Source organism: Sapajus apella, unplaced genomic scaffold (assembly GCF_009761245.1).
Source record: "Sapajus apella isolate SASKATOON/1434 unplaced genomic scaffold, GSC_monkey_1.0 scaffold6, whole genome shotgun sequence".
NCBI classification, from domain to species: Eukaryota; Metazoa; Chordata; class Mammalia; order Primates; family Cebidae; genus Sapajus; species Sapajus apella.
The window spans coordinates 65,939,034-65,962,968 of NW_022436946.1; the positions used below are offsets into that span (position 1 = coordinate 65,939,034).

Genomic DNA, 23,935 nt, shown 5'->3' on the forward strand with positions numbered 1-23,935 from the left:
TTCCTTCCTTCCTTCCTTCCTTCCTTCCTTCCTTCCTTCCTTCCTTCTTTTCTTTTCTTTTCTTTTCTTTCCCTTCCTAGAAGAGAAATGGGAGTTGCAAATCTTATGTGGTAACTTTTTTAAAGCTACATATATAGGTCAACCTCAATTTTTGAGATCACAGTCAAAAGAAAGGATATAAGTGAAAAAGTAGCAGTGGCTCACATTTTGGGTGAATCCTTAATAATGTATGGGGCTCTATACCAAGCGTTTTATTAGGAAGATCTCATTTAATCCACCATCACGATTCTGTCATTCCCATTGTAAAGATGAGGACACTGAAAACTTGGAGAGGTTCAAATGACTTGCCCAAGTTCACACAATGAACAGGTAATTCATAATGTTTATCTTGGGTCATCAAAAAAGGAAATAATGCTAGATGGAGTCTGTTTATATTTGGTGCATTATTATTTTAAAAGGCAGCAAAATGTGTAACATATCTTAAATTTCCATCTAATTTGTGCTATTATAGATAAGTGTGGTCGTATCATATTAAACAGATACGTGTGTCAAAGGAATGCAGAAGCCAGTTTACCTTGCCCCTTTACTACTTCGTCTCCTGTAAGAAAAATTACTCTTAAAATACTTTCCAAGGATTTTTCTGAATGTCATATCCCAAAACACATTTGTCAGCCTGGAAGAAGAGAAAGTTTGGCCAAGGACTTTAAAGATTCATTACTAGACATGGATCCCCTTTGTTTCATAATTCATCTCAAACTACTCTCCCACTTCAGTCAACTGTGTGGTATTTGGTTATAGTGTTAATAGATACTTCTCCCTATGAAAGTGGTTTTTTAATATAATTTATATAAATTATACACACACACACACACACACACACACACACATATATATATATTCCATTTGAAGCATAATGTTATAAAACAAACTTGGAAAATGTAACTTTCACAGTGTAGTCATTTTGTTTGGTGATACTTGAAGTACAGTTTTCTCAGGTAATGTTTTCAGTGAACCCTCTTTTTCTTGTGTGATATTGTTTCCTGATTGGCAGTTTGGGGATAGATTGGAAACTACAGTGTCTGTGTGTTTTTCTCAAGCAAGTTCTCATTCTCCTAAAGTAACCAGGTCCATCCATCAGTCCAGGAAAATCAGGAAAAAGATTGCTAGGAAGACACTTTTGTCCCAAATTCAAAAGTAGGCAGTTCCCTGGTGATTTAACTTCCTCTGTGCCATGCTAGTAATTGAACCTTGTGCTGTTACCTCCAGAGTCTCCACTAGCATCTTTATTATCGTCTGTCCTTGCAGGTACTGATACTTCTAAGACCAGCCACTGAAAAAGAGCATGGGTCACCATGACTTGGGAATTTAACCCACCCCTCTTCTTATTAATACTTACATCCCTACAGTAGGGTCTTTTTGCCCTTTCTAAGAACGTGGGAAGAGGAAGAAAGTGGAAACTCTCTTACAACGATTCTGTGAATGAATCTGTTACCAAAACACCAGGGGATGGATCTAGGTCCTGATACTGCACAGGAGGCCAGTCATTGAGATTAGCATTACCAGGGAAGAGACTTCATCTGAGTGCTGCAGTTGAGATCAGTCTCAAATGCAACTCTCTGACCAATTAAAATCAGAGGCTTATATATATAGCAGGGAAGGAATGTAACTACATGTAGGTAAACAAGAATTAGGGAGAAGTGAAGAAATCATGAGAGATGAGGGGGTCTGGCTTCTCACTGTCTGGATGTGGTGATGTGGTGAATTTCACTTCCTTTAAACTCTCCAGGAGGCCTGAGGAAGGAACTCAGTAAGACAAATCTAAGTTTTAAAATCAGGAGAGCCAATTTCTATGTTTATTTTAAACAACTGTAAATATTAGTTCTATGTGACAGTTGGGCTAGTTTCAAATCCATGTCAACAAGGGAAATAGTACACTAGTATTTATCTCCATAATTCATCCTGTTAACACCAAATTCTATTTTCCATAGTACTTTAATTATTTAAGCTACTAGGAACCTGTTCTGGAAATGCTTTGTTTTGCTTTGTTTTTCAACTTTTTCATTGAGTAAAACTCAGATGTGTTTCTTAATACCTGATACCATCATTTTCTCATTTGTAAAATGACTTTAGAAACATTGTACCTTTATGATGTCATACATATGAGGAGCATGAAAATCTCAGATTGGTGAAGGGTTCACATGACAATAAGATTCAGGAAATGAAAGGTTTTATGTTTACCCTTTACCTTATTTCCATAGTAGAAGGGTAAATGAACATTGTTCTTTTCGAAATTAAAAGACAACTTGAAGATAAATATAAAGCTTATATTTATTATAAATTATCTTTCTAGATAATTCCCCTGTATCCATTTCAGTTGTATTACCGGAAAGTGGGGGAGTCCTTGGTTCTTGTCTTACTTGGAGAAAGAATTAGGCCAAGAGACAAATTTAGCAAAGAAAGCATAAAATTTATTGAAGGAAAACAAAGAGCAGGGAGTTTGTTGAAAGAAAATGAAGAGCAGAGAGTTTATCGAAGGAAGTACAGTTAAGAGAGGAGCAGGCTGTTCTGGCTGGAAAACAGCCACAATAGTAGCAAGGGTTAAAGCAGTGGCAGAGTTTAGAGACAATACACTCTGAAAGGAAAGGCATACTGGGCTGCTGGAAAGAGAATGAGCCAACAGCCCCGAGAGTTCTGCGTTAAGGTTTTCCTTTACTTTAAGTTCCTGCCTTTGTCTTAACTCTCTACCTTTGTCTTTGTCTAGTTTCCTTCTTCTGCCTTAAGTCTCTGCCTTTCTCCCACCTAGTTCTCATTCCAGGTATGTGGTGTTCTCCCTCACTGTCAGTTGATGCACAGATATAGTCTCACTGTTGGAAGTAACTCCTTCCTAATGATGGTGTTGCTAGTTACAGTCACTCCAGGAAGGTCTCACAGCGGTTAAATATGTACTTATTGCACCTGTGTACCTCTTAGGAATTTGACTTTTGCCCTCTTCTTCATCAGCTACTTTCTGACAGCCTAACTGCAGAGTGAACAATTACTGAGCATCTATCTTAAGAGACGTTCCAGGGTGTTCCTTCCTGCTTAAGTATTTTCCTTCCTCTCTGTTCATATCTAGCATGCATGTTTCGGGTAGTCTGTGGGGTGTGAGATTTTCCAGACCTCCTTTTCCCAGGGGCTCCCCACTCCTCTTCATGTCTAGCTATCTGCATGTCCTAGCATTTATGCTAGTCTTACCTTCCTTCCTTTCTCCTTTCTTCCCTCCCTTCTTTCTTCCCAATCGAGTTCCTGTAATCTCAGGAGAGTGGAAATGCATTTCCTTATTAGAATTTACATCTTTATTTCAATGCTGGGAATATAAATTGAGAAAGAGCTCTCATTTTGAGCTGTCATTTTTTCCCACATTCTTTAGAAAAGGAAGATAAAGCAGGATTTGAAGGCAGAACCTTAGCCTTTCCCTTGTTCTCTAAGTGCTCCCAGGTTTTCTCCCTCTCTAAAATTATCAGTGTTCATTTTTAGACTCAGTAGGAGAAAGTGGCTTTTAGTAACCACTGTCTGACTTCTTAGTGCAGGAAGCTGGGTGGATTAATTGAAACATTCTAAAATTAAATAAAGTTGGCATCAGGGGGTCCAGCTGAGCACATACAGGTGTTACATGCAAGTCCCCCTAATTAGTTGCCATATCAGGAAGTGATTGTATCTTCAGCTGACTTTGTTTAAACATGAGATGGTCCTTAGTACTGGAGATAGAGCCCATTTGTGTTTGTTTTTCCTGTTTGAGAGTTACACTTGAAAGGTATGTAGGTATTATTTGTCTACAATAATTTTCTTGTAACCATATTGTTAAAGCTTTGTCAGATTTGTACCTTCTCCTTCCAATCAGCAACACAATATTTATTTATTTCACTACTCACATAAAGTTCAACTCAATGTTTCATTTATTGAAGTGAAATAAAATGGCTATGTAATTTACCAGTTATTAATGTATTCTGATTGTGCCAGCCTTCAGTGTGAACCTCTGGAAACTAAATAAGATGCGTGAACTATAGTCCTCTGTGTTATTTTACAGTTGCTGTAGCAGTAGTAGTAGTTAAGATGTATTCATGTAAGAAGTAGAATATTATTACATACCTAGATGTCAGTAATGTCTAAATATTTTATGAGCCTTGCTATATTTAATAATTGAAAATGACATTACAGTGGATATTTTAACACAGACTTACAAAATCTGAGAAAGGGCTGGGCTTGGGCAGGACTGGAATATGGGCCTGCAAATTGGACAGGTCTGGTATGAAATAGCAACCCTTCTACACACTGGTCAGGTATGAAATTGCAACCCTTCCACACACTGGCCACAGAACCTCAGGGAAGACGTCTTCATCTGTATAGTAAGAGTATTACTTATTTTATGGGTATTGTAATGATAAAGTCAGTGGATGTACAAGATGTCCTTGGAATATAATAAATACTAAATAAATGATTATGAGTTCTGTCCCTATGACTATGCCATTTCTAATTCTAAACATCTGTTTCAATGACTATTAGAGGCCAGGCTCCTATTCCTCAGCCCAGTGCTCTGTTGAACTCTTGTTCAACAAGCTGTGTCATATACCTAATACTAGGTATTATAAAGGATACCAAAGAAGACAGTCAGATCAACACTGATATTTTCATCACTTCCTGCTCTGCCTGTTGTCACATAGCATGACTAACAGCTGCTCAAGTATATGTCTCAGTTTCCAGTGAGATCATAAGTGCCTGTTAAAGAGGATTATTATCTTACACTTTTATAAGGTAACTCACAACACCTGGAACATTGCTGACTGTAAGCCCAGGTGTTCAATAAGAGGATATCTTTTAAAGTTATTATTCAAAGAGAGCATTTTGACAAGAAGAAATGGTTGCACCTGTGTTGGGTGGGAGAGGTAGAATTGTACCAGCTGATCTGTCACTACCCCTCCCACCCTAGGTTCTGCCACCCTTCAGAAACATAGTGAGGCTGGTAAAAGCTAAAGACACATCAAAACTAACATACAAAACTGGTTGGTGGGGTGGTCATTTTTCAGTATTGTACCTATCTGTGAGGTCATATATTTAATATTTATACTCGAATTTTGTACAGACTCATACAGGCCCAGTCTGTGATTCTGATGTTTATAATCAAATCTGTAAGAGTAATTGCTTGCCAGAATATTCCTGCTAGCTGCTGCTAATGTTACAACTATTTTTCCTGTGATCTCCTATAATCTACTTTTGCCATATTATAGCTCAAGGTTAATGCAACACAAACAATATTATTTAGACTGTGTCTTAGGGGCATCAAGCTCTAATTTTGGGTGAGAATGACCAAATATATTGCTTCCTAAGCTTTATTGCTTTTTGCTAGATCTCATTTTTCCCTATCCGAAGTTATCAAACATTCTGTAAAACTTAAAACTTTTTGCTTCTAAAAATAGGCCCTCAACTCTTTATTGTCTGAAGAAAAAATGGAAAGGAGAGCATTGATTGGTTATAAAAGAGAAAAAGGTGGGCAGTCCACTCAGGGTTTCAGGTACAACTATAGCAACACTCAGGCCTTTGGGATGTTGAGAAGCCAGGGAAATGGAAAAAATAATTTCCATTATCCTCTCATGATGAGAGAGGATGGACATAAGTTCTTTTTTCTAAGGAGCTTCAGTTCTTGGTCCTTATTTTCTTACCACCATTCACAAAGATGTTGGGAAGCAAGAGGTATCATCTTGATTGCTAAATGGGGAAGTAATAGGACAGCAGTAGATAGGGGCTCTTGGCAGAATGCTGTAAATTTTTTTTTTTTTTTCAAAAATAAGTGTGGCGATCACAGCTTTGTTGATGTTGTATAGGATGTCGTCTAACAATGGTATCAGTCCTCCTACTCCTGGCAGCAGAAGCCTTTCCTCCAGCAAATGGAGCAGAACACTAATTTGGAAAGCAGGGAGAAAGCAAAGCTGCTCTGCTTGCCCAAGGTGCCACTGCGGAGTCCACTTTGCCAGCCAACTTCTCCCTACCCCATGTCGCCTGTGTCTGCACTAGACACATTCCCACCTTCAGCACCTTGGAAACCACTAGTCTAATTGCTCTAGTCTCTACCCAATCCACTGTGTTTCACCTGGTTTTGCTTACTGACACCCTTGAAAATCTGGTAAAAGCTTTGGGTCCTATTCCTTTTTAAAAAAAAACCCACATCTGCTTGAAATTTTGCTTGCTGTTTCAGAGCATTCATGGACTGTTCCACCATCACCACAGGCACATAAATTCCTCAGACCTAAGCCCTTTCTAAAAATCAGACTGCATGTTTTCACATTAAACAAAATAACAATAAACAAAAACAAAATATAACTCTAACCATGTAAACATACTATACTTTCATCATTTTAAATTACTTTTGGATGAAACTGAAAGAAACCTAGGTTCTGGTTTTAGCTCTGCAGCTAGTAGCTAGATTGCCTTCAGCAAGTCATATAAGACATCTTTGGGCCTCAGTGTCTCTGTCTGTAAACTCTAGTGTTCTGTATTCAGCTGTAGTCTTCTGTAATTCTATGGGCCAAAGTGAGGTCCCATGAAGCCAGTACTCCTATGACTGAGCAAATGCTGTTTGCATCCATTCATTCATTTTTAGCTTATGAGGGAATGGCCTTTCCATTCACTCAGGCTAGATGTGAATGTTGTAGTTGATAAGCAGGGCAATAGTGACATGCTTATATGTAAAAAGACACTTTCTGCTGTTCAGTTTCAATCATTAAGTTCTGAGCTCATTTTGTTTTGTTTTGATCCAGCTATCCAGTCCTCTTCCTTATATTTCTGTCACCTCCATCCCCAAGCAAAAAGTAAACTGATTTATCACTTTCCCTTCTCTTGACTCATTTAAAGTAATTCACTAACCCTGAGTTGAGCTAAATAAAGTATCTAAATAAGCTTGAATGATAGAGGAAAAGATAATGGTGACAGGTAAGGCCCAGTGAATGGGGTGCTAATGTAAAGGGGCATCTATGGAGATAATAGGTCCTTAGGTGAATGAAGCAGGAGCACAACTCAACAGGGAAGAGGGGTCGGTTAGAACATGTGATACACTTCTTTTACAACCTAGTTATCCTCAGCCTACTCAAAATTAACCCTGTCATTCTTTTTCTGAGAAAAAAGAATTCCTTGCTTGGGGCAGTCATTTCTCCCAGGCTGTAAAACCCAGCCATGATAATGATGCTGCTAAAATTATAATTTATTGAACATCAACTTTGCAACAGGTACAGTGATAGAAACTTTGTCGATTTTAATTCACTTAATTGTTATAACCACCCTTTGGTACTTGTGCAACCACTTCTGTTTTTCACATGAGGAAACTGAGGTTCAGAGAAGCTAAGTCAAAGCTATACAGGCCTCAAACCACAGAGCAGGAATCTAAGCACAGGTTATTTGATTCTAAAGCCTCTTTTTTCCCACTAGACTGCATAGCCACTGGGCTTTCACTTAATAATTGGTGAAACAGTCCTGTAAAACTGTGTCCACCTTAGTGAATCTGCCTGCAGCTAGGGTTATTGTTACTGTGGCTCCTCGTCTTTTGCAGGTAAATACAATTTATGAGATAATTTTTGAGGAGAGTGGCATGCCTAGAATACAGAATAACCACTGACAAGATTCTCAGGATTTTAAAAAAAGGTTGTTTGTTGCTTTGATTTGCTTTAATTCATCACTCTGCCTGGCACATTGGAGGAACCCAGTGAATACATGGATGTATGAGTGAATGAAAGGCAGTTCATTGTACAAGGTTTAAATGAACTGATTTGCAATAGCAAATACAGAAAGCAAAATGTTAGCATTACACACTGGTATGACTTTATTTCTACATTTCAGGAACAAAATATCATAACTTTACACATAACTCTTTGAAGCTCTTGATAGGTTTTTTATACTCTGCTTCCCAAATCCTTTTGTGCAGTTACAAGTAGAGTATTACACCACTTTCATTGGAAAAAAGACTAATTTTACATTGTAATAATTGTACCTGTTCTGTGACAAAGCCTTGATTTAAAAAAAAAAAAAAATCCAATTTAATAGCTCAAAGAAAGAAGAATGTCTCTAGGAGAACTGCGACACAATTTTACAGTTTACTCATTGTAAAATTGTCCTTCCGTGCTAAAATTGAAAAAAAAAAAGATGAGTGTGGAAGAAAAAAGCATAGAATAACTGACTAAGCTCGAAGGTCATTAATGACACTAAGAGAAGTAAAAATGATAAAGTGAACATAGAAAATCATATTCTGTGAAAAATGAAATAGAATTGCTCTTAGCAAGAAAAAAAAAGGGGGAGAAAAAGCATGGAAGAACTCTTTTTAGTACATGTGATGGAAGGGAGGAAGGACTGTGTACCCAAATAAGTAGCTCTGTGTTGGAGCCAAAGAGTGGGTTCTAACCCTTACCAGAACTTCAGAGCAAATTTCTTAAAAATGTAGGTCAATAAGAGCTTATAGTTAGGAGAGAAGCCTGGTTTCCTGGAGACATGTTTTCTGTTCCACAGGAAGAAAGTCCAGTATCAGTCAGTCTGTGAATCCAAGTGCCTGATTCTAAGGAGGTGCAGCATTAATTGGAGCAGCTGCTAGCACAGGAAGAGTGTCGAGCATTTCTGACAAGAGAAAGTTTTAAGCAGGGTAGATATCAACTCCTCCCGTGACTTTTCCTGAGATTATAAAACTACCAGTGTGAATGTCGTGGTCCCCATTCCTGATCCTATACATTGCTTTTTTTCTACCCCCTCATCTTCACTGGGGAAAGCCATTCATTATTTAGAAGGCAGCAGCACTAGTGAATGCACAAAACTGAGATTGTTTTTGCAAGAGCCGACCATTGTGTTTAAATGAAAGTCTCAAAAGAAATAAAATCTGTCTCATTTGTGCTAAGTTTAAAAGGTTGCTATGGGAAACTTTCAGCTAACCTTTAGCCTCTGTGACTATATATTGCCTAGCTCAGACTTGTGAGAAGTGTTCTAAGTTAATGATAAATTCTATTTTCATGTAATTAGAAAAACAAAAACCAGTTATTATCTCAAATGTTTGAGTCCTTGTTATTCCGTTTAGAAGCAGTATATTGGTAACGGAGCTTTTTGCTGTATCCCCAAATTGAGGCTTTGCATTTCAAAGCCTCAATTCTGGTCTTTTACCATGTAGGAAGATGATTGGAGAGTACAGAATGAACTGATGATCAGGTCTTATATTAAGGTAATAAATGAAAAGACTTGTGTCACAAAATCTATTCATGTCCACCCTAGTTTTTTTTGCCAAAATGTTCTTGCTGTGACCTACTTCTGCAGATAAGAAAAATGATTTTGCCATCCTTCTATGACATTATGGCTATGGTGAACTGTTCCCGAGTGTCTTGGTGTAGGTGGCCTTGTGAGGATAAGCATTAATTATTTTCAGACTGCTGATGCATCACCTCTGGGGTGTCTATATTTGTCTTCTAAGAATGCATCATCACTCTCTAATTATAGGTGATCTGGTGGGATTAGATCTTTTGAGTTAAACAGACTAGGAGGACACAAAATATGCATGGAAGGTAAACATTTGAAAAACTGGTGAGCTGCAGTGATTGTTAAGATCCAAACTATGCTGCAGTGTTCAGAATAACACTCAGAATAGTCTTCACATTGTCAGTGTCACCACCTGCCTAATGCCTACATTTTAAATCGCTTGCCAATTGAGTTATTTTTGTTTTCAGCTTGAAAATTTATCACGTAATTCTAATTCTTGAAATCTTGCAATGTTACCCCAATGGATATTGTGAAAAATCAGGAAATCACCATGGAATCTCCAGGACACTGCTCTTTGAAAGCCATCTCTGCAGGACCGGGAAGAGCAGTAAGAGCAGTGAGGGCTGTGGCACCTTGGTCTGAACTCCGAGGCTTCTGAGACAGTACAGAGCAGAACTCTGAGCAAAGTTTTAAAGGGGAGATCATTTTCTGGCCAGGATGCTTTGCCAAGTAACGTGGAAGTAATAGAGTCTGGGTTGAAAATAACAAAGTTCCCAGTCTCTTTTCAGCTCCATCCCATAAAAGGTTATTTTCTCTGATGTTGATGCAGAAAAGTAATAAACCTAGATTCTAGTTATATAATTAATTTAGCCAATCATTCATTCAGGCAACAAATATTTACTAAAAACCTCCTGTGTACAAGACCTCATAGAGGGATATACAGAGATTTAGATAAGACATTGCCCTTCCACATGAATGGTCCTTTTGCGGGCAGGAGTGGATAAGCAAGGGTTTTACTGGAAAATCTAAAACACATAGTATAGCCAAGAAGAGGCATTTGGTTCCCCTTTTCAGTGTCTGTGTGTGTGGACTGTGTCACATGCAAGGTTTGGGAATTTAAAATCACCAGTGCTTTTCCTCTTTTCTTGAATGCCAGTCTAAGAAGTAGCTTTCAGGAATCAGAAATTCAAGTTTTTAATCAGTGATGAACATAAAGCTGGAGGATTTGAACATGTTGAGGGTGGTGACCAATGTACAGGGGTGCCCTTCTTGTCCCCCACAATCATTTCTGAAACTCTATGCCATTTTAAACGGTGAAGCTGAGAGGTAGGGGAAGGATTGCATCCAATTTCATTCCCCTACTGAGCAGCAGATGTGCCCACAGGAACAACTGCACAGTGTGAGGTTGTCAGGTTTCCAAAAGAATTTAGCTAATGGGCTTCATTGCTCATAGACTTCGAATCCCAGAGAATCAACATGAAGGTGAGAGACAAGTACAAAACTTGAAGCTTCTAAGAGTGAGTAAGTGAGGAAGTTTTTGTGAGCAGTTTTTCTAACCCGGGAGTTCTAATTTGCCCCACCCAAAATTTGAAGCAGCTACCCCTGCATAAAGGGAAAGAAAGCAGATGTGAATGCTTATGTTAAAAGTCAGCTAATTTAAACTTAACGAAAAAGTTCTTAGCTGCGGTGAAGGCCAGAAAATTGAAGGAGCTCTGCAGCATCTTCTCTGGAGGCATTTCTGAATAATATCTCTGTTGAACGGCTTAGCTGTACAGGTAATGGGAAAAGCTGACTCAGGGCTGCCTCCAGGCTTGACAGAGAATATATTCTGGGTACCATTGTAAGTATTAGGGAAGGCCTGAAAATCACTGGCAGAAAGGCTAATGTTACACAGTTTAGATTCCCTTTAGGAAGAAAACGTTTATGCAATTCAACGTTAGTAACCTGAATCATAAGCTGCTTGTTTTCTGCAAACATCAGAGTTAATAGTACCTGTACCCTAAACTGGTTCATGGCATTGCATTTTCAGATTCATTTTTCTTTCCACATAAGAACAACTTTTAACTTTGTACCAGGAGTGTTCTCTTAGATTCAGAGAGAACCACAGAAGTAAGTTGCCATCTTGTTACTGTGACCTGTGGGACAGGGGATCACCACTTCAGAAGTCCTCACCCAGTTTCACACTTGCCACACTCCCTATGACTACTTCAGACTGCATGAATTGAGCACAGAGCCATGGGCCCAGGAAGAGTGTGGCACTCCAGAGTGGGGCGAGTGAAATGCTGAGGCTTACTGGGAAACCTGGGCTGACTCACCTGCAGCCTGAGCCAGGCCCTGTTCCACTCCCACACTGCTTTATGACTCCAAGTCTGTCTCTGTGCACTGGCTGTGTAAACATCTCCCTGAGGCCTTCAGGAAGTTTGGAGTAGCATAGAACATGAGTAAGTTATGCAAGTGGAAAAAGGGAAGAAAGAAAGAGTGTATTTGAAAGGAGAGTTGTTGAGACGAAGTCCTATACCCCATCCATCTTTCTCCTAATATTTTTTATTTTAATAAACATATATTAAGCACAGTGGAACTCATAGGATTGAAATATGAAATTCCCCCACCCACCCTCATGCCCCTGCAATCTTCAGGAATTAGAAAAGGTGTTACTGAGTTTCTTTATGTACAAGTGATTTTTGGTTACAAGGATGAATTGTATAGCAGTGAAGTCCGGGCACTAGTGTCACCCAAATAGTGTACATTGGACCCAACTATTGACATTTTAAGATGGATATTTTTGGCTTTTTTTTTTTGGTAGAGAGCTGTCCTGTTCATCCCAGGCCTCTACCTACAGATGCCAGTAGCATTCCCCTAGTTATGACAATCAAAAATGTCTCCAGACATTGCCAAGTGTCCCCTGGTTGAGAACCACTGATACACACCCATGTAACCATTATCCAAAAAGAAGATTTAGATTATATCCATATCACATAAAGTTCCCTTGAGGTCTTTTACAGTTAATACTCCCTCTTTGAAAACTACTCTATTTTCTATCATATTAGATTCATTTTGCCTATATTTGGACTTTGTATAAATTGAATCGTATAGTATGTACTCTTTGTTGTCTGGACCTGCCACGTAACATAATGTTTTTGCAATTTATCCATATTATTACATTTATTAGTAATTCATTCCTTTTTGTTGCAGAGTAGTATTTCACTGAATAAATATGCCATGATTCGTTAATCAGTTCTCTTGTTAATGGGCACATACATTGTTTCCTGTTGGGGGCTGTTTTGAATAAGGCTGCTGTAAATATTCTGGTAAAATCTTTTTGTGGACCTGTTTTCATCTCAGGTACAAATCTAGGAATGGAATTACTGGGTTGTAGGGTAGATGGATATTTAACTTTTAATAAATTGCTAAACACTTTTACAAAGTGCATATGCCATTTTACACTCCCAGAATCCATGTCTGAGAGCTCCAGCCATTCCATGCTTCATCGGTGACATCATTTTGTGATGCCAATCTTTTATTTAGCTATACCAGATATCTAATTATGATTTTCACTTGCATTTCCCTAAGGATCAATGATATGAGCACCTTTTCAGGTGGTTTATCTTCTCTTGTGAAGGATCTGTTTAAAGCTTTTTATCATTGATTGTAGGAGTCCTGTTCCCCTCCTACATCCCCCACCAGTACCCCTAATTGTTTTGAGTTTTTACAGGAAACTCGGGGACTGAGAAACCTTTGGGCATCTGAATAAATTTGATCTAAATTATAAAAACTACTATGAAACATGCCTTCTGGATTTTGTTTGTTTGTTTCCATTTCCAAACATCCTGTGAGTTTAGGGAGTATTTTCCTTAGAGGTTAGAAATATTCCTCCTAATTGCCAGACAGGTATACAGAACTACTTTAATTTTCTATGGCATAGCCTTCCAGTGCACACAGCCCCTACACAGCAACAGGCCAACCTCATCCTTCCACAGCTTTGATAAGCAAATTAACAGCAGGAACCTGTCCCCACATAAAGCAGTGAGTCACTTTTATAATTCCATGCCCAAGGGAGTTTTGTGGTGAGCCTTTTTCTGGAAGCAGTTATTTCTCCCCTCTCCCTCCATTTTTCTTTTACCCATACAGGAATGTCTTTACCTAGTTAAAAAAAAAAAAATTAATTCCTCTATCTAGAAAGATCCTTTTTTCCATTCCTATTTTCTGATAACAGAGCTTAGCTGTTTCCTTTTAATTATAGTGGAAAAGGGAGGAACTCATGAACTTTTTAATTGTTAAGATGGTTTTAAGGTAGTATTTTCTACAGAAAGATTCATCTCTGAGTAGCTTAGGACCTTGTTTCTAAACAGGATACAAGGACACTTGAAGCAGGGTGTTTTCCCAATGCACTTTGAAAAGGGAATGCAGTGGCCTGCAGAAGGAGAGTGGCTTCTGTTAGGTGTATACATGAGGTTAAGTGTTCAAAGTGCTTTGTAGGCAATAAAGCAATCTCCAGATGTGATGGCTAAATACCATTCTCCACTAAAAGGAAACAGGCTTCTTGGGAAAATGGCTGATTCTATGTCTGAGATAAGAAATGTACAAGACAAGACTGAGTTCTGTCTTACCATAAAGTGAGGAGAAAAGTAATCAAATTATTATAAACTACTAGGATCATGTCAGAAGGACTCAGGCTTTAAGTTGAAGAGTTTCCTACTGATAACGATGGGCAGGTTTGAGTATCAGTGAGAAAGACTGCAGTGGATTAAAGCATATCAAATATGTTTCAAATCCATGAATTCATAAGGACACTAAAAGCATAAAAGCAGTCACATTTTAGTCTTTGGAAAACTCTGCAGAACAAAAGGCCTGATTTCTTTGAAACACAAATTGCAAATGGAGAAAAAAAGGAAGGAAGAAGAACCTATTATTTAAAAGCCAAGATTTATTAGTTGTAATACTTATACAACATCTGGATTCTGACTTGAACAAACATCAACTGTTAAAAAAAAATATATGAGCTAGTTGGGGATATGTGGTCACTGACATGATATTTGGTTATATTAAGGAATTGATATTTTAAATGTGATCATGGTACTATGGTTTTATTTTTATAGTAGGCTTTCTCTTTTAAAGATACATACTGAATTGTATGTGAAGTAATAGGACTGGGATTTGCTTCAGAAGAGGTCTGTGGCAGGGATTTGGATGAAACAAATGGTCTTGAGCTCGTAATCATTGTTTCTGGGTAATAAATACTTGTAGATTTGTTATATCTTTACTATAGAATATATTAATGTTTGAAATTTTTTCATAAGTTAAAAACAAAACCAGTTTAGTACACTACAGACTATTAGTGTTAAGGGTTTATTGGAAAATGAAAGTAGATGTTTGAACAGGGAGAGAGGACTGCTGGGATGACTACACTTGAGTAAGGAGCTGTGTCTTGCTGGCCTTGTTTGTTGGTATGTTGCTGTGAAAAGATTAATATCCAGTGATTTAACCTGCCCCCAACATTTTTCCCTCTGCATTTGTTTATTAGCGTCATACTAGTGTTATAAACCCGGGGTTCTTGAGAAAAGAAATGAGAGCATGAATGCTTACCTCATGTTGGTTGGTTGTCCAAAGATCCCTACTGAGGGACCCATCTGGATCCACTGTTTTTCCATTGATCTCTCATGCCTTAGAAAGATGAAGACTCAAAGAAAACTAGTGGAAAACTTATAAAAGTGTATTTTCAAAGGAATGTTTTACCCCTAAATTGAAAGAAAATAGAGGAGAACATTTTGCAAAGGCGTGTATAAGGCCTTATCTTTAAATATACCAAATGGAATACTTCTGAGAGCACACTAGGCTCAACGACATAATTGTTTATGTTCATAATCTTTTAGCAATTTAGGTGTGTTAAAGACATCTAAAATAATATATCCGTTTCAAATTTTTCTCTACTCCCCATCAAAATGTAGTATATTTTCTTTCATGGCTTTATACTTTCAACAAGTTATGGTCTTTACTCCCATCACATTAAAATTTATGTTTCTATGTCTCCTTTTATGACTTCTTCAATCCTGAAAACTGGGGCCAATAGACTTACTTGATGAGAAATTATTTCTCATTTTGCTGCAGGAGAGCCCCTGGATTTTTAGTGCTACATTTGCAGCTCTTCAGTCATGAATTTCAGGTTCCATTGAGGCAGGTGGAGGCCTTTGGTTGTAAGCTTTCCCAGACTTGAGTTTGAGAAAGAGAGTGCCTGCAGGGGGCAATCACAGAAGTTGCAGTATCTGACTCAATCCTTGACCAACCGGAAGAAGAGGGGAGGCCTGTCTTACAGATGAAGACACCAAAGTGTGAAGACTGGGCAGTCTCACCATGTTGTCTCTGACACACATGTTCTTCCTCCTAAGCCAGGCTGCCCCTTTAGCTGTACACTGGGCCAGCTCTGACTTGCATTGAAGTGTGCAAATTAGTGAATTAACAAAGACAAGTCATAGAACTTGCATTTCTATAGAAGGATGGCAAGATGTAGGTCTCATAGTGAACTAGAAGCCGGCAGTTTGTGATAGCCAATTTTAAAGGCTCATGATATTTTCCAACGAAATATGAGTAAGCATTGGTTATTTCCAAGAATTCAGTGTCCCAGTAACCAGAAAAGTCCAGTCCACAATGAAATACACTAATGATTTAGTTATTACACGTCATATTTAGTCCATCCATTCCCATGGTTATTCGGTGTCTGAGTGAATAATCATCCAGACTCTTAAGTTAATCTTATGATTTAAGCTGAATATACAGGGCATACCGCAGGGATTGCGAGTTTGGTTTCAGACCAGCACAATAAAGTGAGTATCTCAGCAAAGGAAGTCACATGAAGTTTTTGGATTCCCAGTTCATGTAAAAGGTATGTTTACACTGTACTATAAATGCCTAAAAACACAATGTACATATCTAATTTTAAAATATTTTATTGCTACTAAAAAAAGAAAAGAAAAAAGCTACTGATTTTCTAAGCCTTCAGTGAGTTCTGATCTTTTCACTGGTGGAGAGTCTTGCCTCCATGTGTTGACTAAGAGAGTGGTGGTTGAAGGTTGGAGTGCCTGTGACAATTTCTTAAAATAAGGCAACAGTGAAGTTTGCCGCGTCAATTGTCTTGTTTTTCATGAACAGTTTCTCTGTAGCATGTGATGTTGTTTGATAGCATTTTACCCACAGTAGAACTTCTTCCAAAATTAGATTCAGCCCTCTCAAACCTCACCACTGATTTATCAGCTAAGTTTATGTAATATTCTAAGTCCTTTGTTGTCATTTCAACATTGTTCACAGTATCTTCACTATGAGTAGATTTCATCTCAAGAAACCGCCTTCTTTGCTCACCCATAAGAAGCAACTCCTCATTCATTCAAGTTTTATCATGAGATTTTGGCAATTCAGTCATATCTTCAGGCTCCACTTCCAGTTCTAATTTTGTTCCTATTTCCACCACATCTGCAGTGACTTCCTCCACTGAAGTCTTAAAGTGCTCACAGTCCATGGGTAGCCCACAGTTAATGTTGATCATTTGACCTCCTTCCATGAATCACAGATGTTCTTCATAGCATCTAGAATAGTGAATCCTTCCCATCAGGTTTTCAATTTACTTTCCCTGGATCCATCAGAGGAATCACTTTCAATGGCAGCTATAACCTTACAAAATGTATTTCTTAAATACTAAGACTAGAAATTGAAATTACTTCTTAATCCATACCCTGTAGATTGGATGTTCTGTTAGCAGGTATGAAAATGTTAATCTCCTGTACATCTCCATAAGACATCTTGGGTTACCAAGTGCCTTGTCAATGAGCAGTAATATTTCCAAGGTATCTTTTTTTCTGAGCAGTAGGTCTAATTTTCCCAATGATAAATGAGAATTGGCTTCAACTTAAAGTCAGCAGATGCATTAGGTCCTGACATGAGAAGCCTGTCCTTTGAAGCCTTGAAGCCAGGTGCAGACCTCTCTCTGGCTGTTAAGGTCCTTGGTAGGATCTTCTTCCAGTAGAAGGTTGTTTTGTCCATGTTGAAAGAAAATCTGTTGCTTAGCATAGTCATCTTCATCCGTGATCTTAATTAGATCGTCTGAGTAACTTACTGCAGCTTCTCCATCAGCACCTGTGTGTTCACCTTTATGTTTTAGAGATGGCTTCTTTCCTTTAACTTCATGAACCAACTTCTGCTGGCTTCAGTCTTTTCTTCTGCAGCATTCTCACCTCTTTTAGCATTTATGAAATTGAAGAGAGTTAGGGTCCTAATTCTGGATTAGGCTTTGAATTAAGGGAATGCTGTGACTGGTTTGATCTTCTATCCATACCATCCAAATTTTCTTCATATCAGCATTAAGGCACTTTTGCTTTCCTGTCACTTGTGTGCTCACTGGAGTGACACTTTCAGTTCCCTTCAAGAGCTTTTCCTTTTCCTTCACAACTTGGCTGTTTGGTGCAAGAAGCCTAGCTTTTGCTTATTTTGGCTTTTAACATGCAAATTTTAACATGTTTATTTTGGCTTTCCTCATTGAGCTTAATAATTTCTAGCTTTTCACTTAAGTGAAAAATGTGTGGCTCTTCCTTTCACTTAAACATTTAGAGGCCACTGAAGGGTTATTAATCGGCCTAGTTTCAGTATTGTTTTGTGTGACAGAATAGGGAGGCCATAGGAGAGGGAGAAAGATAGGGGAATGGCTGGTCGTTGGTACAGTTGGAACACACAACATTTATCGATTAAGTTTGTGGCTGTATATGGGCATGATTTGTGGTGCCCCAAAACAATTACAATAGTAACATCGGTGATCGCTGATTGCAGATCACCATAACGAGTATAATAATAATGGAAAAGTTTGAAATATTGAGAGAATTACCAAAATGTGATGCAGAAAATGAAATGAGCACATGTTGTTGGAAAAATGAGGCCAATAGACTTGCTTAATGCAGGGTTACTGCAAACCTTCAATTTGTAAAAAATGCAATATCTGCAACATACAAAAAAGTAAAGCAGAATAAATGAGGTGTGCCTGTATTAGTAAATGCCTATTTGGCCAAATAGTTTCATGTATTAACGATCCATGGCTTAATCATTAATCCCGGATTCAGAGTTGAATTTCTCAGGAGTGGATTATGTCAGCAATCCAGGATGTGCTGTTTTGAATCCCTAGGAGTGCTGCCCATTATACACCTTTAGACACCCCCTACACAATCCAGTCAGTGGCCTCTGGGCTTCAAGTTATTTTTCATATAGTGGGTGATATTTTAAACTAAGTCACCTACATTCTTATATTTGAAAATGCTATAGGTTTTGTTTTTTCTTCAGATGCAATATCTGCAATTTCAGTGACTGTCACTGGTAGATGTTTTGTTACTTGGGGTAACATAGGGGGAAAAAAGCCTTATTTAAGCCTCGGATATTTTATATACACAGTTAGCCATTTATGTTTCTCCTTTAAAAATAAACAATTAAACATGAATTTGTTCATTAGCATCAGACAGAGAAAGAGATGCACCTGCAGCAATATTTAAAAGAAACATTAAGGTTTGGTGTAATAATATTAAGCTCTTCCATTTATCAAAGGCCTCATCTGTGCCATGGCCTGCCCGGCTATTTATGTCCTTTATTACTAATCCCCACAACCACTGGTGGGCAGAACTGCAGGGAGCTAAGCCTCCAAGAAGTCACTCAGCTAGTAAATGTCAGGGAGGTATTCAATCTCAGCTCTCCCAAGAGCCTATATTTTTCTGCTCTCCCACCATGTCTAGCAGTGTACAAACTGCTGCCTTCTTACACTAATCTGTTTTTACTTCTCTCTGTGTAATGTACAGTAATCTTAGTTTAACATTATTGATAGGTTCTTGGAAACTGTGACTTAAGTAAAATGACATATGGCGGGTCATTGAACAATATTGTTTCCTTCAACGTCATTACATTGTAACATTGATGAAAAAAATTGCTTCATTAATGCTTTGTTTTGCTTAAAGTCAGTTTACAAAAACGTATCAACAACATTAAGTGAGGACTTACTGTACTTTATCTCCAATTCTCCAGTCTTTTCATATCAATTAGAATTCACCTTTCTGCACCTTCCTAGTAGCCACCTGAGACTTCCAGCTTCTCATGGAGAATCTACCACTTTGAACACTGAGAGCTTTTTTCTAGTCCCATACCCTACACTGTTCTTGACCTGGAAAAGCTCAGTGAACTGTTCTCATCTATAAAAGAAGCCCCTTTGCTTTCCATGTGCCTAAAAGTAAAAAAGCCAAGACTTCTGTTAAAACCTCACATAGCATCCTCTTCAGCTTGTTCCCCTCTGTTGATATGACTGTTTGTAAACTCCTCATAAGCCATTATTAACCCCTCCTTTAAAATAAACAGGCTAATTACTGTTTTGTGATCCCTCTTTATTTCCAGCAAGTCCACTTAAAAGACTTAGGACATAAATTGTATTTATTTTTAAATGGCTATATTAGCATGTTTTTCTTTTTAAAATTTGCATGTCTTAAGTATATTTTCAAAGGAATGTCTGAGTGGTAAATGGCTAAAGAAAATGAGCATCTGGTTACAATTTGATCCCTTTCTTGCCAGTCCTTACCTGTTATTTGATTATTCCAAGTCATAATCACTTTTACTGAATTGATTGAACTATACTACTATGACATATCCAGCTTTAAAATTCCTGTCCAAGATTTCAGGCCAATTTGTTATCTATCCTGTTGACTTTCTTCCTCTGCCGGAAGTTTCCTCTTCTAATCAAAGAATTATTTTCCCCTTATAAGTAGGATTTTACTTTGCCATTCTATCTCTTCTTTCTCCTCCTTACCACTAATCCAAAAGAGGGAATCTACTTTCTTCTCAAAAAATAGGATGCTGGCTGTGCATGGTGACTCACCTGTAATCCCAGCACTTTGAGAGGTCGAGGCAGGAGGATCACTTGAAGCCAGGAGTTTGAGACCAGCCTGGGCTACAAACCGAGACCCCCATCTCTAAAAAGAAAAAAAAATAAAATAAAAGAATGCCTGCATCATTTCGACTGCTACCAAACCTGGCTTAAAATTGCATTATGGATTCCTTCTTCAATTAAAGTTACCATAGCGGTTATCTCTCACCGTAATTAAATGGAAGGGAGCTTTTATGATGAAACGAATGTGAGGCTGAGATAAAGATCAGCTCGTACCCCTAGTCTTGTTACTAGCTTTACAGCCATGAGCAAAACTTACTTAACTTCTCTAACCTTTGAGTCTTCACTTATAATTTAGAGAGAATTAAGTGAAATATTCAATTCAAGTGGATTTTTTAAGGATTTAGTGAGATGGTACCATGCTTGGCACTTAATTTCTTCACTGCACAAAAACATATTAACATTTACTAAAGAGCTTATACAAACTAATGAAAAATGTAAACAGTGTTGATAGGTGCACTGAGTTCTATACAGTTTTATCACCTGTGTATGCTTGTGTATCCGCCAACATAGTCAAGGCACTGAACAGTTCCATCAACACAGGAATCCCTCCTGTTGCTCTTTTATAATCACACCCTCTCTCCTCTCCACCATCCTTAACCCCTGCAATCATTGCTCTGTCCTTGACTTATAAAATGTTGTCATTTCAAAAATGTTATGTAAATTGAATGATACAATATGTAACCTTTAGAGACTGGCTTTTTTCACTCAGCATAATTCCCTAAAGATTCTTCCAAGTCATGTGTATTGATAGTGGGCTGCTTTTTATTGCTGAGGAGTGTTTGTGGTGTGGATGTACAATTTAACCATGCACCTGGGCTGATTCCAGGTTTTGGCTATAAAAATAATGCCTACTTAAACATTCGTGTACAGATTATTATGTGACCATAAGCTTCTATTTCTCTGAGACAAATTCCTAATCTGATATTTTTAGGTCATGTAGTCATTACATGTTTAGTTTTTAAAATAAACTGCCAAACTGTTTTCTCGAATGGCTCTACTCTTATATTCCCCTCCTCAGCAATGTATGGAAGACTCAGTTTCTTTGCCAGCTTTTGGTGGTGGTACTGTAGCTTATTTTGAAGCCAAATTTTGACCGTTATCTTTACTTGAGCTAACCAAATAAATTTGCTAGAAACCCATGTAGAGTGACCAGATTTGGAAAGGAATGTAGTCATATGTAATATGCTATAGTCTAGTTATATGCCATATCAGGGCATATCAGAAGTTGTCCCCACTAACTGCCACCCTCCCCCAGAAAATTCATTCACTTAACTTTTAACAGCCTAACTTTGTATGATAAGTCAATTTGATTTTGAGATATTGGCCCTTTCAGTCTCTGCATAATGAACAAAAAAGGGCTCGGCTTTCCTTTTGTCAACAGCAATAACAGATTATATCCAAGCTCCTTTATTAATATTTCCTGATTTATTAATATTGGGAAATATTAATAAAGGAGTTTGGATATAATTTGTTTCTCCCTTGTTTGACAATTTTATTGTCTTCTGGAGGAAAGAGATATTTTTTGAAAGGATTTTTGGACACCCAAATCAGCACCTTTGAGTTTGCACTGGTCTAGAAATGAAGACACTGGAGTAGGAGTTAGAAGACCTCTGTTTGAGTCCTTGCTTAATTAGCTATGTCACTTTAAGCCAGTTTCCTTCTCCAGAACGGTTTGCTCAGCTGTATAAAATGGTTGGACTAGATCAATAGCTCTCAAACCTAGCAAGCATTAGAATCACCTGGACAGCCTATTAAAATACCCCTTGCTGGTCCCCACCCTTAGATTCAGTAAGTCTGGAGTGGGGCACAATAATTTGCCTTTCTAACATGTTCTCAAGTGAGGCCAGCAATGCTGGTCCAGAAACAACCCCTAAGAACCACTTGGCTGGACTATTTTAAAGTGCTTCCTGGGACTGTCAGTGAATACTACCCTCTCCCAAGCCCTGCTCCCCTACCAAACTACTGAGATTTGCTTTCTAGTGAAATAAGTTATTCACTTACTCTTTTTTGTTGTTGTTTTTTAAGTGATGCAGATGCATAGTAAAATATAATGCAGCAATTAAAAATATCCTAGAACAGTATTAGATGAAAATTACCACAATACATATTACATTTAGTTTTAAAAGTTATATTTCACAAAACACCTATATGGAAAAGTCCAGAAAACATAGAAAAAAAATCTAACAATATATGTCCAAAATGTTAATAGTAGTCACCCCTAAATAATGTAGCCACAAAAATTTTCTTTTTGTGTGTACCTTCTGTGTTTTCTCAGTTTTTCTATAATTCATATAATCATAAATCATGTATTTAAACAGGAATTATAGTAGGCAATATAAATCTAGACTTCTTTAAGTTTCAATAATTGCAATAAAGAACTTGTTGAATACTAAGCAACAGAAGTAAAGCTTTTTATTTCCAGTATAAAATTAAAGTGTCCAGGATGGTTTTCAAAGGCAGGTATGACCCTCCTTAGCCCTTTCTCTTAAAAAGTGTATTAGGTCACCTTTTGCCATTCTTCCTACTGGACAGAATTCTTTACTCATGCACAAGTAGCCCTGGCCTCAGGGCCACTCACTGCAGCATCTCCTTACTGCCTGCATAGCGTTTCCATGACACTTTTCCACTGACAACTACTGGGATCCACAGCCACAACCTTACGAGCTGTTTCCTCTACTTTCCTTCACAGTGGATCAGAAAGTGTTTTATCTCCATGAAGCAGGTTTTCTTCTTGGTAGCATGTCTCTTCAAAGAATTAATATTTACAGCTAAATTTAAACATTGCCAGTGAAATAAATCTATTTAAATGACAGAACCCATTCACTTGCTGTAGAAATCTATTTTGTTCCATAATATAGGGGTTCGTGTCCCTTCCTGGGATTTCTAATTGTACGGATATTGTAAGTATATCATTTCTTCAACAGCCGTGCTTCTTAACTTGAAGGTAAGGGGGGTGGTTTATTTTAAATATGATATATTAGAATGGTTTTGCTGCTAAAGATACCTCTCCTTAAGCAATTGTAAATGTTTCAACTAATTGATACGATAGAAAAGTACTTTATTTCAGAGCTCTAGGAACTCTGTTTCTGAATAAATGTGTTTGATCAGAGGCACATCGCAGCACAGTGGTGATTTTCAAAACACCACTTTAGGCCAAAGCTGCAGCAGTGCCACTATTCCCTCCTTCAGGTTCCTTCCTGCAGATATTCCATAGGAAGGAGAAATTACAGGGACTTTTTGATTTTTGAGTGTGTGTGCATGTCTTGAGGTAGCACCATTTTATATCTTGTGTTTTAACACCCGCTTATATTGGTATCATAGAATTATTTCCTTACAAATGTTTTGTGCTTCAGAGGCAGTCTGTTTTTATGTAAAATTAGAAGACTACTGCTATATAAATGTTGGCCCCATGGGTTTGCTCGCATTAGTAAAGTTACTGGATTTGCTTTATATGACTGGGAGCATCAGAACTGCTTGTTCACTACAGTGTTACAATAGCACCATCCAATGCCAACAATATTGTCAGTAGTCCAGTTAAAGGAAGTGAGAAGTTCATGTCTAGAACTAACTTGCTTTGTCGAAAAATAGGATCAAGATGCAGTAACTGTTACAGTGGTCCTTGATTTCAGCCCCATCTTGAGATGAAAAGGCACCAGTACTCCCCTGCCACGCACACATCGCTTATAGTACATCTAATCCTATAAGTGGACTGCTGGCCTTTTACCT

At 37.9% G+C, this 23,935-nt stretch overlaps 1 protein-coding gene across 3 annotated transcripts in view; it reads left to right on the plus strand.

Annotated features, from left to right (window-relative positions):
* Positions 1 to 23,935, plus strand: part of UBE3D (ubiquitin protein ligase E3D) — a 194,178-nt gene that overhangs the window by 164,563 nt on the left and 5,680 nt on the right. For 2 of the 3 annotated variants that reach the window (XM_032275421.1, XM_032275419.1), the window contains exon 10: positions 9,173 to 9,223. The exons of the other annotated variant lie outside the window; for it this stretch is intronic. In XM_032275421.1, coding sequence (XP_032131312.1) covers positions 9,173 to 9,223 — 51 coding nt within the window. The remainder of the gene's footprint in view (positions 1 to 9,172; positions 9,224 to 23,935) is intronic. 3 annotated transcript variants of the gene reach the window in all.